Raw genomic sequence first — 15,975 nt, 5'->3', positions numbered from 1 at the left:
GAGAGCGGGTGGCATTTCCTACAAGGTGTGGTGGAGGGGACGCGCGTGCCACTCTCCGGGGCTGAGCCGGGGAGGGGGGGGTCGGGGCAAAACTTTGGCTGCGTCCAATGGAGACGTTCGGAGCCATCCATCTTATTTTGTTTGAAAAGTCACTCGTACAAGTGGCCACCAGTGTGACAGCTCCGAATAAAACTAATTGGCAGCCGCCCCTCCCTCCGGCTTCCCGGAGGATCCCAGGGAAGCCAATAGAGTGCAGACCTGGGTTGAGAACTCTGGGTCGCAGGATCCGGGTGGGGACTGGGGAAAGATTGGAGCCTTCGTGGAGATAAAAGGCAGAGCGAAGGAAAATCTGAAAACTGGGAGAAGACAGCGCGCTCAGCCCCGGGGGAGGGAGGGTGTCTCTGGGCCGCGGTGGAGCCGGGGAGCCCCAGCTCTGCCCATCCCCCCAGCTCCTGCGACCACCTGCCCGAAGCCGGGCGGTGGTCCCCAGCTGCGGGAGTTAGGGGACAGCCACAGGCCCCAGGAGCCACCGCGCGGCCCCTACGCAGCGCAGGGAAGCACAGTACTCAGCTCGGCCCACGCGGCTACAAAAAACACTTTGGCGTGGCCAGGGCGTGGCCAAGATGGTGCGCCACGCCCCCTCTTTCCCAATTCCCCTCCACTCCCGGGTCCCATTGGTCACTTCGATGTCCAATGAGCGCATGGATCAAGGTCCTACTCCCGTCTGACTCGAAAGCTCCTGCCAAAACTTTGGGAGTTTTTAGAGAGGAGTTTTTTTGTTTTGTTGTTTTTTTTTTGTTGTTGTTGTTTTTCTTAATACTTTTTTTTTTAAACTAACGGGTCATTATTGTTGTTTTAAATTTAGCTCTTCGGGCTTAGCTGTTTGGGTTTTTCTTTCGGTGTCGGGCCTCGGTCTCCCCGGCGTCCCCGGAGTATCTGAGCCGCTGCTGAGCCCCTCGCTCGCCCCCATCCCGCGGGCTGCGCGGCCGCCGCGTCGCCTCGCCAGCCAGGCCCGGGTCCGGGCGGTGACCGTCGCCTCCGCCCTCGGTGGCCTTGGGGCGCTCCGGCCCGCCCTCTGGCCAGTCCGGGTGGAGAAGCGAAAGCGGATCTTCCCCGGCTGGGCCGCCTCTCCCAGCGACCCACCCACTCACCCAGTCCCGCCGGCGGCTCAGCCCGCCAGGATGTTCGCCGCCGGGCTGGCTCCGTTCTACGCGTCCAACTTCAGTCTCTGGTCGGCCGCCTACTGCTCCTCCGCGGGTCCCGGCGGCTGCTCTTTCCCCTTGGACCCCGCGGCGATCAAGAAACCGTCCTTCTGCATCGCCGACATCCTGCACGCCGGCGTAGGGGAGCCGGGGGCGGCTGCCGAGGGACTGGTGGGGGCCTCGGCCGCCGCCCTCACCGCGCACTTGGGCTCGGTTCACCCGCACGCTTCCTACCAAGCCGCCGCCAGATCCCCGCTCCGTCCCACCCCGGTGGTGGCGCCCACGGAAGTCCCAGCCGGCTTCCCGCAGCGCCTGTCTCCGCTCTCGGCCGCCTACCACCACCATCACCCACCGCAGCAACAGCCGCCACCGACGCCGCAGCAGCCGCAAGCCCAGCAGCCTCCACCCCGGCCCGGATCCCTGCAGCCCTCGGCTTCAGGGACGCGGGTGGTCCCCCACCACAGCGGCCCCACCCCGACCCCCTCCAGCAAGGACCTCAAATTTGGAATTGACCGCATTTTGTCTGCAGAATTTGATCCCAAAGTCAAGGAAGGCAATACGCTGAGAGGTAGGTCTTGAGTGGGAGGCCCCAGGCCTCTATAAAGACTGGACCCTGACCACTCCCTGGACCCCACGTCGGTTTGGGGTGCTTTCGAATGCTTTTACATTTAATAGGTAAAAACGAAGGAGAGGAAAAATAATTGTAAGAAAACTACAAAACGTTAAGTCTAAAATTCACCTGCGCTACGTAAAAATTGAATTTCGAGATGCTTTAAAAACAAGAGACAGTGAAATCATTATTTATAAGCTGGTGTAAATTTTTGCAAAAGTAGATATAGTCTATCTTTTGAATGATATATCTGGAGAAAGAACTTTTCTGACAAGGAAAGTCCTACCTGGGAACACTTTCCTTTGCACTGATATGATTTCCAGTAAAATTTCCTGGGGATTATGTTAAACAAACAAAAAACTGCCAGTCTTATCCCCCCCCCGAGGGGAGAAGGCAAGGTACAGGGCATAGGGGAGGGGGAAATTGGGGTCTGTGGAATTCCTAGAAGCCATCTGAAAGTGGCATCCTTAGGACCATTTTTATGAAAAGCCCTTCCTTTCTGAATTGTGGACTGGCCATGGTTGATACACACAGAAACAGTTCTGGGCAGTTGGGAAAGAGGTTTCAGAGGACAAGGGTCTTTTTTGACTCCACTGCAGCAAAAATCAGATCCCGAGCTAGGAAAAGGGAGGAACGAATCTGTCCAGAGGGCATGTGTGAGTTTGCTCAAGTTATAATCAGCTATTTCTCCCTTTCCCCAGATCTCACATCTTTGTTAACTGGTGGGCGCCCCACCGGGGTGCACCTCCCAGGCCTGCAGCCCTCCGCAGGCCAGTTCTTTGCCTCTCTAGATCCCATTAACGAGGCATCTGCCATCCTCAGTCCCTTGAGTTCCAACCCGAGAAATTCAGTCCAGCATCAATTCCAAGACACGTTTCCAGGTAAGAAAAACCTCCTGAGATTCGGCCACTGACCCTTAGAAATCTCAGGACTAATGCCCTAAGCCGCAGCTGTGTCACAATCCCATAGTTGGGGCAGGAGATTCTGAAGGCCTGTGAGAGAAACCGAAAGATTTTCCTCTCTCTCTCTTTCTCTCTCTCTCTCTCTCTCTCTCTCTCTCTCTCTCTCTGTGTGTATACAGTTGGGGAAAGCCCCAGGGAGCCAAGATAGTGTGTGCTTGGGGCCTGGTGGGATGAGTCAAGGTTGGGTCCCTAGTTTTTTCGCCCAGACAGGGTGGTTTGAAAATGCAACATTCAAAGGTGAAATCTATAAACCACACACACACACACACACACACACACACACACACACACACACATTTTGGAATAACCTTACTTTTGCTTGGTTAGGTATGTCTTCTCTATAGGCACATGCGGGAGTAGGGAGTAATGCAAACACAGTGGAATGTAGGGCTGTCATCCACATGTCATTCAGGCCCCAGGGACACTTCTGTCTGTTTTAGACAGACAGCCTGCTTGGTGTTCGCTTTATGTATTTCTCTGTATATGAATCCATGGAGCTCCCAGCTAGAGGGCTTTAGGCCCAAAGCTCTCTTACCAAAAGCTGTAAAATCCCTCCTTAGGCTTTCTGAATAGGGGCAAAGGAGACTGTGAACTCAAAACACTTTTAAGTATCTGAACGAACCAGAAGCTTGCAGCCCACAGCCTGAACACTAATCTGGCCCTCTCTTCCCACCGCTGGGCAGGTCCCTACGCTGTACTCACTAAGGACACTATGCCTCAGACTTACAAGAGGAAGCGCTCCTGGTCCCGTGCGGTCTTTTCCAACCTACAGAGGAAAGGCCTGGAGAAAAGGTTTGAGATACAGAAGTACGTGACCAAGCCAGACCGAAAGCAGCTGGCAGCGATGCTGGGCCTCACCGATGCACAGGTAAACAGGCTGACACCAGGCCTCCATCCTCCAGCCGGCTGCAAACAGGCCTGCGCAGTATGGACCCACTCCTGAGATCCAAACACAAGGGCTTGAATTTCAGGAGGCTTTGTGGATGCTGCAAGGAGCCAGAGGAGAGGAGGGTGGGGGTAGAGATGAACAAGAGGGACTGGAGAGACTAGTCCAGTCTTGAAGATGTATGTCAACAAGCAGTTCGTGTTTATTTTGGCCAACAGGCCAGAGAGCCACGGAGAAAGCAAATAGGCCGCCACAGATGATAATTACGCACTCCACTGGAGTGCACTTTGCTGTAGGAGGCAGTTTATTTCAGAAGAGATAAAACCCTAAGTCAAGAGATTGTTGTTGCCCCCCGCCCCGACTGCCCTCCCCACTGGATTGTGAAATCCCAGTTGTGAGGAAGTGAAAATATAATTTCAAACGGAATTACTTAGCTTTACTTAAGGCAAGGAGTTGGCCTAGAGTGGGCACAGTACATCTTTCTGAGGATTCTGAAGAAAGTTTCTGTTGGGGGTGAAGTTGAGTGGTAGAAAGGAAAAAATATTTTCTTAGAATGCCAGGAGCATTTTTCTCCAGACTGCCTAGTTGAACTTTTAAGACGACTGCGGGGGCGGGGGGGGGGGGCTGATGTGCTGGAACTATTTTTTTTCTAGAGTTCCCCCCACCCCCATTTTTCCTTCTTTTGCGATTCTACTTGTCAGTCATCTTGTGTATCCTCCTCCCCTACCGGTGACTCTGGCTGCTTCAGTGCTGACGGTCTCCAACAGGCAGAGCAGAAGCCAAGGCAGACTGCCTTTCTGGTAGCTGCCTGGTCCCCAACTTCTGTGTCTGTGTCTTTCTTTTCTCCGTTACTCAACTCTCCTTCTCAGCACACACAGACACACTGGAGAGCCTGGCCATTTTCTACCAGCTGTGGATGTTATTTTTAAAAGGGAAGCTGGAACTTGTGTGAACGTGTTGGGCAACCCCCTCAGGGATCACAGATATTTATATAGATTTTCTGCTCCATCTCTACCCTATTCCTCCACTTTCCCCACTTTTAATTCCAGCATTTTCTGAGCTCCCAGGAGAATAAGTTTATCTCTCACAGGGGTAGGGTCTTTATCAACTCTGGAGTAAAAAATTGCCAAGGAAATGGTTTTACTGAAGCTAGGCAGTTTCCCCATTCCACTGGGATTAACTGTGAACCTCTCCTCTCATTCCTTTCTTCCTTGCGTCCCTCCCTAAAAGGAATAGGATGGTGGTGCAGGCTTGTAACTTTAGTACTCTGGAGGCAGAGGCGGGAGGACCCCAAGCTCAAGGCCAACCTAGGTTACAAAGAAATCTTGTCTCAAAAAGTCAAAAGGGGTAGGCCGATAGATTCTACAGTGAATTGCTTTGGGTAGTGGTTGGACAGGAACAGGCTAGTCGAAGGGGGATTCTTAATACTGGCTCACTCAAGTCTTTTAAGTTGTGTGCACAGTCTTGGATATATGTGCATTTTCTGCCTCGGGATTCCATAACTTTCACCAGATTCTTACAAGAGTCCTGACTTGGTTGAGATTAAGAAGCATCAATTAGGGGAGCTTAAGTAGGTTAAAGGGTGAGATGCAGGAATCTGCCCTTCCCATTCGCAGTCACGCCATTTCAGGCCCGAGGTCCTCTGGAAGGCCGTATTTTGAGAATGGTCTCTAGTGGGTCGGGCCCGGTTTCATCCTAGATTGCTTCAGGGTCTTTATGCTTAGTGCAACGTCTGGTTTTGCGATTGGTCAACCTGCCTTAGGGCCGACTCTGGAGTCAGATGCAGCGAGCTCTGATCTAGCTCGGCTGGTTTCTTCAACAGGTGAAAGTGTGGTTCCAGAATAGGCGGATGAAGTGGAGGCACTCCAAGGAGGCCCAGGCGCAGAAGGACAAGGAGGCGGGTGAAAAGCCTCCGGGTGGAGCTCCGGCTGAGGCTGAAGGAGAGCCGGAGGAGAGGAGCCCAAGCCGCTCGGAGGGCGAGGCGGAGACCGAGAGCAGCGACTCCGAGTCCCTGGACATGGCCCCCAGCGACTCGGAGCGGACTGACCGGCTCGAGCGATCTCTGCACCAAACCACGGTCATCAAGGTCTCGGCCTCCGGCGCCCTCATCCCGGCCAGCAGCGGGGCGAGTGGCGCGGGCAGCGGCGGCGGCTTCAGCTTCGGCAGCGTGGGGAGCAGCACCGCCGGCAGCCTTGGCAACAGCTGCTCGGAGATGCCCGCGGCGTCCCAGGCTTCGGTCACCAGCAACCCCCAAAGCCCCGAGACCGCCCAAGCCCCGCTTGGAGGCTTGTAGACTGGACCGAGGGGCTGGAAGCGCTGCGTGCAGTTTTCCCAACGCCACTGGATTTTGTGCCTACTTTATGTTGGTGGCCCCGGCCGGTCGGAGACGCAGGTGGTAGCCTCCTCCCGGTTCACCCCACTCCTGTTGCTGCCTGAGGCCCACGTCGCCCAGAATAAAAGGGAGTTTCTGGGGCCTCAACAAAGACTACCGTGCTAAATCGAACACTTCTTTCCGCCCCAAGCAGCTCACACTGAAGTGTTTGATTGAACTGTTCATCTGGGCATCAGGGGTGTAAGAACGTGGTGCACTTCGAAAGCCCTAAACGTGTAAATAAAATGTTTACTGTGGTTTGTAAAGGGCCTTTGGCCTGCTGGGGCGTGGAGGTAGTTACTAAGGCCCAAGGATCTCCGACCGGGACCTAAGCCTTGAAACACTGCAGAAGGCAAAGGCACCTGGGGGGTGGGGGTGGGGGGAGCAACCTCCGAGCCACCTTACAGCAGAGATCCGGCTATGGTCTTAGAGGTTTCATCCCTTGTTGAAGTCCCTGGAAAGAGCCACCTACCTATTCTGTGCTCCAAGCAGCCAGCCTATGCCCATGGCTTTCCCATACAAAGTCGGGATGCAGTGACCACACAGGTCCGCTTTTTGGTGACTCCAGAGAGCTCAGAGTTAGAGTGAAGTCAGTGATGGTGCCAGGTAGAGTCCAAACAGGCACAGTGGTGCTTCTGCCTAGCTTCTAGACTAGCCTGGTCCCGAGGACTGTTCTGTGCTAACTGCCCCTTGCTCAGGGATGGGGTTCCAGTACCCAAAGATCCGAGGAAAGGGCAGAAATGTCACAATAATTAGGAGCTGGAGGCTGGGTCTTCAGCGTGCCAGGGTCTTGGTTTTAAAGATGCTAATGTGATGGTACAGTAATGAGGCAACTTGTTGAATTTCAGGCAGAGGCAAAGCCCAAATGCAAGGTTGCACCTCTTGGTCCATATTTGTCTGGGGATGAATGCAACAAACTACCTACTCCTCCCCACTACTCACATAAAATCTTCCTTCGAAGTTCTCTCACTGGAGGCTCCTGAATGAGCTCTCCCAACGACAGTCCTTAGGGGAGTTAGGGTCAGGTTCCCCACTCCATTGAGGCTGGACATTTTGACACTGCTGCTAGGATGGACTCTAGAAGGCTTTTCTTTTCTTTTTAAATGGAAAACCTCTTTCTAAGACCCATGTTTCTCTTCAATCCTTTCCTTGAAATTAAGTAAAAAGTATTAAGATGGTTAAAAAAAATTTCTTTGGGGGACATTTTGAAACAGCAGCCAAAAGAGATGTCCCCAACAATTTTTGGCACCCAGTGTTGCCATGTCTCACAAATACAGCATCAAATTCCTGGAAATTTCATGTTTCACAAATACAGCATCCGATTCCAGGTTGCTCCTGCCCAAGCAGAGGAGGGAAATGCTGAGGTCAGAGATTTTATGAGACACTCCCGTTTCCAGGTGGATAGTAGAAGGTTCTGGGCTACACCTCAGTGTTGCTTACCCTCTTCACTTTGACTAGCTCTTTGAAGTTCAATCCAGGATCCTTGCTCTGGACCTCTGGTTCAGGGTTGGAGTAGAGCTACAGATTTAGCTTTTCCTTCCTGGGCTAAGCCAGATGCTTAATCAAGTCCCAGAGATCTGCAAAGCTGACTGTTCCCTGCCCCAGCCAAACTGGTAAGCCCCATCAAGAAGTGGAGTCTCTCTTAGAAAGAGCATAGTTGAAAGGGGTAGAGGGCTGTGACCAGGATTGTCTGAGTGGGAAGAGTGAATTAAGGTAGAGTGCCTCAGAAGGGACGCCAACTTAAATGGGAATGTGAGCTAGCTATTATCCCTAATTGCTCCGCAAGAGTTTGGGGTCCACAGCAGCCCTAGGCTTCAGGTGGGGCTGGAGCAGTTCTTCAAGTCTTCCGTTGGACTCTGCTTCTCAATCTGTGGTATTCCCTGTGTACCTCAATTTTTCAGTCATTACCTAGATTTCTTTCCTCTTACTCCATAAAGAATGAAAATGTGAAATCTAAGCACCCCAAAGACATTGAATTTGGAAGCACTTATGCTCGATTGTCGCATTAAAAACAGAGGAGTGGGGGCATACATCTACCTAGTCAGAGCCTGTCTGAGGAAAGGCTGGGAGGAGTTGGTGCTGTGTGCAAAGTGCAGTGTCCTGTATCTCACAGCCACCCCTTTCACCTTCTAACCTCTCGAAGGCATTAATTTTTTCCTCATTTGCTTCTGGACTTAGTAATTAAAGGAAACCATTGTGTGTGGGGGTGTGTGATTTCAAGTAGAATTTTAGCCTTCTTTCGGAAAGGTTGGGGACCCGCGGGAGCTGGGGATGAAATTAACCAGGAGGCGGGCACATAAAGGGTTATTGTGGAAATCAGATCCTCCTCTAGGGTCACTGGAGACACTCTAGTCTCCACCGGCCTCACCCCCTAGTTCCTAACCATATATCTTGTGAGACTTTTGGAGGACTTTATCCCGGCGAGTGGAGTTATTCCACGTTTCATCAGCAGCCGTAATCGCACGTGAATTTAATTTATTTAGAAAAAGGGCAGTTGCGGAGAAGGCGTCTGGGCAGGCCGGGCTGCAGGGACAAAAGCCTGCATTTCGGGAGCATGCCTTTGACCTGGAGGTTCCTTGCTGGGCTGCGACTACTGGGATCTTTCTGGAAGCACTCGATCCTATCTTAGCGCAGGAAAGAAGGCTAAGCTTGTGCATTCTGCAGACACCAGACCTCTGGGCGGGTTGGAGCCTGGAGGAGGTCGGTGTGAGCCAGCCCGGGAGAATCGCAGAGCCCAGCAGAGCCCAGCGGAGCCCAGCGGAGCCAGCCCAGCCCCGAGACCCTCTAACCGGGCGCTTTCCTCCCGAGCAGTACTCTTTGTACAGAGCGGGGCTTTTCTTTGCCCCTTGCAGGAGTCCCCGCAGTGCGGAACCTTCTGAACGAGGAAATTAGGGTCTCCCAAAACGCAGGTAGGGATGTCGACTTGCGTGGATTTCGCTAAGCAGAGGGAGTAGGGATCTGACACACTGCGTTGATCCACACAGACAATCGGAGACACAGAAATGCAGATTCACATAGAAGTATTGGAGACAGGTGCTCTACAGTCGATTTAACATTTTTGTGGGTAGGAACACACAAAGTTCCGTTTTCCATATGACAAAAGAACGTGATGAACCTCACACCGCTTTATTCTGCCTCTGCTGGTGGGTCGCTTTTCTCCGTAAAATTTATGGAGCACGGCATTCCACAGACCATATCCCTCAAAGCCAGGTCTGCTTCCCTCAGCATTTGCTTGCCTAGGCAGAAAGTGGCAAGGACCTGGATACTAGGAGTGTGTAACCCTGGCTTCTGGGTCCCACTGGGGCCAGAGCAACATCAAAGCCAGGTCTTGTCTCCAAGGAAGACTTGTATCACCCAAGGCAATCACTCAGGGTTTTCCCTCACTTTTACCCTCTCTAAGGATTGAGGGAAGCAGTCGCTTAGGCTCCAGCCTTCACGAATCCTTCTGATTCCCTCCAAACCTCAGAGGGGACCAAAAAGAAACCCCAGGAACTCTGGGATCTCTTCTCTGGCTGTTGTCCCTATCCAGACTCTGGAAGGGATGGTGACAGAGCCAGACTACTCCACTGGAATGGGCAGAGTAAGGTTGTTGGTGCCATGCGGGGGCCCAGGGGTCAAAGTTACCAGAGGAGGGCAAGCCCTAAGAGGCAAGGCAGGAATTTAGGTCTGCAGCGGGGATTTTCCAGGGTGCCTTAGACTTGAAGGTCACTCTGTGGAGCTTTAGCCTGTTTCAGGATGCAATGTCCTTCTCTCCAAGCTGTGCCATCTTTAAGCAGACTTGAGATTGGTGGGGTGGGCCTGGGGCAGCAAAGGGTGAAGAAAGGCAAGAGGCTAAGGTAGACAGACCCTCCTTCCATTTGTGGGCATCAAGGTTCCCTTTGGTCTTTTTGAGACAGGTTCTCCCTGTAGCCTTAGCTGTCCTGGAGCTCGATATTTAGATCAGGCTGGCCTCAAACTCAGAGATCTGTCTGCCTCTGCCTCCTGAATGCTGGGATTAAAGGTGTGTGCCACCATACCGGGCATCCTCCACCCACCTTTTTTAAAGAGGAAAAATGGGCCAAGAAAGTACTGTGAGCTCAGTCCTTCTGATACAATATTGTGACACTACATTGGAGATGGCCCAGGGGACCCTAAACATGCAAGGGACATTGCCTTCCCCTTCTTTAGCTTCTGGGGAGTGGAGTGGGGGAGATACAGCACACACTCCATGGTGTTACTGAAGAAGCAGTTGCTGGGTTCTAGGAGCTTTAACTGGAGGGGTTGGCAGAGTAGAGAACAACTTGGATTTAGATCTTATTCACAGCATCATTTTTAATATCTTAGTGATATTGTTTAGGGTCCCCAGGACAAATGGAGGTTCTTCTACAAGTCATATCCTTCCCATAGCTGCTCTTGGGGAGTCCAGCTTGCTTACCCAGAGTAGGGGGTGTGCTTGGCAAGATACCCTAGGGATTGGGTTCTAACAGAACTGCAGACTCCAGTGGAACCCTGCCCTCCCTCTACAGCCAAGCTCAGGATTGCTGGTCCATGGGTCTCTTGGCTGCCCCACTCTCCATTATTTTAGAAAACAAGGCTAGATGCTGCCTTATGTATGATTGCCTCTGATGCCCTCGTACTAGGGATGGGCAGTTGTCACTGACAGAAATCAAGCCATCTGCTCAAGGTAATGGGAGAGTAAGTGCCAGGACTAGGATGGATCCTGGGGTCAGTGTCTTCTGAAGTGTGCAGGACTATGAAGGCTTCTTTCTGATAGGCCTGACCAATGGGATTCTGACTAGGATGCTCACAGCTTAAAAGGTTTTTACAAAGGTGTGTGAAAAGTTCTGAACCACAGCTTTGGGGACACTGGGCTCCTCTTTTCTGCTTGGTAGCCCCTGAGAGCTGTCTGTCTTTCTAGGGGTGGCAGGTCTGGGCCTCTGTTAGTTTGCTAGCAGTGTCCCCAGCCACACCAGAGAAGGTGACCATAATATCTGTGGTGTTTTGGGTTTTGATTGGTCATCTCTGCTACTTGGAATTCTGGGCAGGAAGTGGAATTGGAAGAGCAATGGCCCTTGGGGGTACCAAATGCACTGGTATTTCTCTCTCTCTCTCTCTCTCTCTCTCTCTCTCTCTCTCTCCCTCCCTAGCTCTAGCTCTCCCTCTGTTCCTCCTTCCCTCCCTTCCCTGTGTCCTCCCTCCCTAGCCTTAAATTCAGCTCCAGCAGCATCAGATATCAAGCAACACCCTCTGGTGTAGTCAATGGCTGAGGGTGATGCTTGGTACCAGACTTGTATTTGGAGCTCAGTGTTGCTCTGATCACTTGCTCTGACTCCTGCATGGTGGGAAGTACGGCAAGAGGTCAGCTCTTATAGCTGAGATCCAGTGCTCTAACAAGTATATTTGATCCCAGCCCTGGATAGAAGCATCCTGACTAGCTCCAGAGGCATCCATCCATCCATCCATCCATCCATCCATCCATCCATCCATCCATTGATTCAACAATTAGCCTCATGGCCTTGGGAAATTCATCCAACCATTTGGCTTCAATTTTCCCAACTCTGTACAATAAAGTATAATTAAAGAAACTCAACTTACAAATTGCTATAAAGATCAAACTGAGTTAAAAAACTCAAAGGGGGGAAATAGCTGGTATACAGTTAAAAGGAAGGCATGATATATTCTTTCACTTATTTGCTTATTCATGGCACCATTTGTTGAGGTTTTTGTTAACTGTTCACATGGTAGAAAAAGGACAAGAAAGCAAGATAACTCCCAGTCACCAAGAACCTAAAAATCATTATATGGAAGTTGGTGAATTTGATGCTGTTTTTTGCACAGTGTCCCCAGAAAACCCTTTAAGGTGTAAGGTGAAGCCTTTGACCTAAGCTGCCAGGGTTGCCACATGTTCCCATAGACAGTATCAGAGACCCCACTGGTGATTCTCTTGATGCTCTGGGGACTCTAGCCAGTACCTGCTGCAGGCAGCTGGCTGCTGATTACAATCCCTATAGGTGTGACTGGGGAGTCAGAGGGAAAAGAAGCTGGAGTTTCCTGACACTTAGGATTTGATGGAAGCTGAAGCAGATATCAGGGTTGAAATATGTCAGAATAGATGATGCTTTAGGAGTTTTAAGTTCTTAACTAACAGTAATGAGGGAGTGTCAACATGGAAACAGGAAATTATTTCTCTCATTCAAGGGCAAAACACCCTCAGGTTACTATTATTAATATTGTTATTTGTGGTGCAGGGATTTGAACCTAGTGCCTCATCCTCATTCAGTAAGCTCCATACCACAGAGCTACACCCTTGAACCATCCTCAGCTTGTTAAGGGGAGACTAGCTCTCTGCTAAGTGGCTGAAGAGACTAGCACTTAGCACAATACTTAGCACATGGATAGTGCCCTCCAATTACTTACTGAATAAGTGAATAGAAAGACTGGGGTCCTTGAGTTTAGTATTAATGAGTCCTCAAAAATAGTATGAGTTGCAAACACGAGAGGAAGGGAAGCAACATGGCAAGGAGTTACCAGTAGAGACCCTGGAAGTGGAGTTAACCAGCAAATAATGAGACTCCAGGGAATCCAAGACTGCCACCAAGACCACTCTAGGCAGCAGGAAGAGTCCACAGGCAGGGTTCCTTTTAGATGGTGTATGTTCACTGGAGTTTAGAACCACAGGCATCCTTGGCCTCATACTGTAGGTGCAAATCAGTTTATGGGAGTGGCTGCATGATGCCCAAGGTCAACCTTGTCTCCAACACCCTGGCTGCTATCAAAATAAAACCAAACCAACCAACCAAACAACAAACCCAAAACCCAAAGTCTTCTGTGCTTTCTTTGGTCCCAGCTCTGACCTGGCTGTGCAGAGCACAGGAAGCTTTCTTGGAACAAGGCAGGGCAGGGAGCAGGAGGTAACCAAAGCTTCAAGACTTCTGAGCCACCCTCAATACCCACTGGCTTCAGGGAAAATTTCTGGTTTGAGCATCGGGAAATAGCTCAGTTGGTAGATAGAGTGCTTGCCTAGCATGAACAGGGAGTGGCAACCCAGCCTATAAAACCAGCATTCAGGAGGTAGAGGTAGGAAGATCAGAAGTTTGAGGTCATCCTCTGCTACATAGTGAGTTTTGGACCAGGCTAGGGGTAAATGAGTGAGACCCTTCTAAAATAATAAATAAATAAATAAATAAATAAATAAATAAAAGTATTGTGGTCTGAAAGTTTCTCAGCCTCACTTTGATTTGACAGGGCTGTTTCTTTATGTTGGGGGAGAAGGTGTTCTGCTCTCTGTTCTGTTACAGTACCGTTCTCAGCACATGGTGGAAGCCTGAGAAACAGAATACACAAACTATTCTTTCTTATCTTCCTTTCTTTTCTTTTTGAGATAGGGTCTCACTATGTAGCCCTTACTGGCCTCAAACTCACAGAGATCCACTTGTCTCTGCATCCCAAGTGCTGGAATTAAAGGTGTGTACCACCGTGCGGGATTTGGGAACGTGTTTCTTTATCTGGCAATCTCCAAAGGAGTGCGCTGGAAGCTTGGAGGATGCGCGCTTTCCTGGCCCAGGGCTCGGATCTGCCCCTGAAGGATTCATCACCTTCCGAAGGTTTTTCTGCTTTGTCTGGTTCGCCACTGGTCCAAGTCTAATGTACAGTCCCCGATTGATCATCGTCTGCAGTCTTGGATTCCCAGCCCTCGTGCCACAGCATCTAGTCCACAGTCAGTTCCTGAACCTTGGGCTTCCCGCCTTGCCCAGGCAGTCTTGACTCCAGCCCCTCCTTGATGTGGAGCGGAGTTCGTTCTTTCTGTGCCCACACTGGTCTCGCTCAAGAATCTATATCGAGTCCTCTCCTGCTCCTCTCCCCCAGGGGAGTAATCTCCTAGGCTGAGATTGTCTTTTGGGGGGAGGGAGAAGGGGGCACAAGCAATAAAAGGAGCCAAATTGAAGTCTCATTTTGTGCACAGAATCCTGAAATCGAATGTAGCTCTAAGTTAAACTTTGCCCCTTCTTTCTGCACCCTCTTTGTCTTCCTTGCTTTTCGAATCTTCAGCTCTCCCTCCGCACTCCTCTGTCTATTCCCTGTGTTCTGGTTTTCCTTTCCTTCTGAAATGGTTCAAACCTTCACTCAGGATTTTTAAGAAGAGCCCGGCCCTCACATCTGCTGCAGCCATGCTCAGACAGCCACGTTGCTGCTGAGGTGATGGAGGCTAGCTTGCAACCAAATGTAGAGAAAGGCAGTGGTTTTAGAAAGCTCATATAGAAACGAATGGGTCTTCATAATTATAAAAGAAATGATGCCCCCGCCCCCAAGTTCCATTCTCTGATGACTGGCCCTTTGGAAACTACAAAGTTTCCCATCTATTTCCCAATACTGTTTTCACCATTCTCTATAGAAACAAAGGTTGTGAGAAGAGCAATCCCGCCTTTCCCAACTCATGCTCCTATTAAGCTCTCCTCCCCATATCTACCTCCTCAGTTTATTCAGAAACCCAGAAACAGGTCAAGTCTTCGGATAGATATGGGATTCATTCAGGATACAGAGTAGGATCATAAAACAAGCACAGGTCTCTTGGTAACTGAAAGGCACTGACTCTGTGAACTGTTATCAAGCCATTATCACTAGTACCTCTCATAGCAAGAGCAAGCATGTGCACGGAAGGTTTGAAGTCACCAGTGAGGGTAAGCCTGAGAAGAATCTGGGAAAGAGTGTATGTTGTCACGGTGCATGCCTGTAATTCCAGCTTTACTGAAGATCTGAAAATGGAGGCCAGCCTGGGCTACGCAGTGAGAGTAGCAGCAGCAGCAGCAGCAGCAGCAAAAACCATTCCTCTCCTCCACCCTCAGTTTCCAAGTTTCTTCCTCTAATCCAAGAACAGATGTGGGCTTTGATTCTCTCTTCAAGTGGAGGGAGGGGAAAGAAAAAGTTAAAACTTAGGCTTTGTTCTTTTTTGTTGTTATTGACTTAATCCTATCATTTCAAACACCAGCTTCATAAATAAAAGCAGCCAAAGGGAATAACATTTTTTTTTTCCAAGTGGGAGCGATGGGGAACTCAGGTCTTTGAGTATGTACTCCATCACTAAGCAAATGCCACAGCAGGAGAAATCCTTTAAAAAGGATGGGCTGGAGGCACTGCCTTGGAAAGCACCCTCTGGTTACGCCCTGAAACCACTGGATGAAGAAAGGGCCAGCAGGAGAACATGTTTAAGCAAACAGCTGTCCCTTGCTCTCCATACCCCAGGATAGGAAGACACACTTTGGGAGTAAAGCCACAGACTCTTTCTGCTCCTCGCGGCTCATCACTCCTCTCGGTTCTCAACTAGTCTAGCTCAGGCCTCACCTCATTCCCTGTCTAGCCCACTCCCAAACCCTCGCCTAGTGGGTAGTGTGTGGGAGCTTCCTGCAGGCGGTGCCCGGAGTCCTAAGGCAGCCTCTGCGTTCTACCAGACAGCGGTGCGTCAGGGACCAGGAGTGCTTGGCTGCCCCGGCTGTGGTTACCAGGGCGCGAGGATGGGGCCAGAGCCGGGAGGCAGCCGAAGACCGCGCCCGGCCGGGTGGGAAAATTTATGGTGTGTATACACTTTCTGGCTCCAGAGCCTGGAGCTGCTGAGCGTTGAGCCCCAGAGAGACCAAGCTGGGGCTGCAGGGGCAGCGGCCATGTATGGTGCCCACCAGGCTGTCGGATCTGTAGCCCTGCGATCATCCGCCTCCCCTGGAGGGCACGGCTGCAAATGAAATTCCAGGCGCGAGGTGGACACAGGCTACCGAGTCCTGATCCTGCTGGACAAGACCAGGAAACCTGATGGGTGGCCCGGGGCTCGCGTCCCTCCCACGAGAGGGGCTTGTGCCTGTTCTGGCTGGAGTTAAATGCTGCGGGTTCAAGGGTGGAATTCTAGGCCCAGTGACTGGCCGCTTGCGGACAGGTTACCAGAACCAGATGACAGGACCTCGTCCTACCAGGGTCCG

At 51.1% G+C, this 15,975-nt stretch overlaps 1 protein-coding gene across 1 annotated transcript; it reads left to right on the top strand.

The window, feature by feature from the left end:
* Positions 1 to 612: 612 nt before the first annotated feature.
* On the top strand, positions 613 to 6,291 carry Hlx (H2.0 like homeobox). The gene is made up of 4 exons (XM_008823759.3): positions 613 to 1,770; positions 2,514 to 2,693; positions 3,458 to 3,642; positions 5,483 to 6,291. Exons 1-4 carry the CDS (start codon positions 1,182 to 1,184, stop codon positions 5,951 to 5,953), a joined length of 1,425 nt encoding a protein of 474 aa, XP_008821981.1. The 5' UTR covers positions 613 to 1,181; the 3' UTR covers positions 5,954 to 6,291.
* Positions 6,292 to 15,975: the final 9,684 nt, after the last annotated feature.

This window comes from Nannospalax galili, unplaced genomic scaffold (assembly GCF_000622305.1).
Source record: "Nannospalax galili isolate Female #2095 unplaced genomic scaffold, S.galili_v1.0 scaffold368, whole genome shotgun sequence".
NCBI classification, from domain to species: Eukaryota; Metazoa; Chordata; class Mammalia; order Rodentia; family Spalacidae; genus Nannospalax; species Nannospalax galili.
This window is presented reverse-complemented; position numbering and strand designations above follow the sequence as displayed.

Bases quoted from the DNA above. Each gene is read 5' to 3' on its own strand.
- Hlx (XM_008823759.3), top strand. From the start codon at position 1,182: ATGTTCGCCGCCGGGCTGGCTCCGTTCTACGCGTCCAACTTCAGTCTC. The intron at 1,771-2,513 runs GTAGGTCTTGAG...CCCTTTCCCCAG, and splicing joins GGAAGGCAATACGCTGAGAG to ATCTCACATCTTTGTTAACT. The intron at 2,694-3,457 runs GTAAGAAAAACC...ACCGCTGGGCAG, and splicing joins ATTCCAAGACACGTTTCCAG to GTCCCTACGCTGTACTCACT.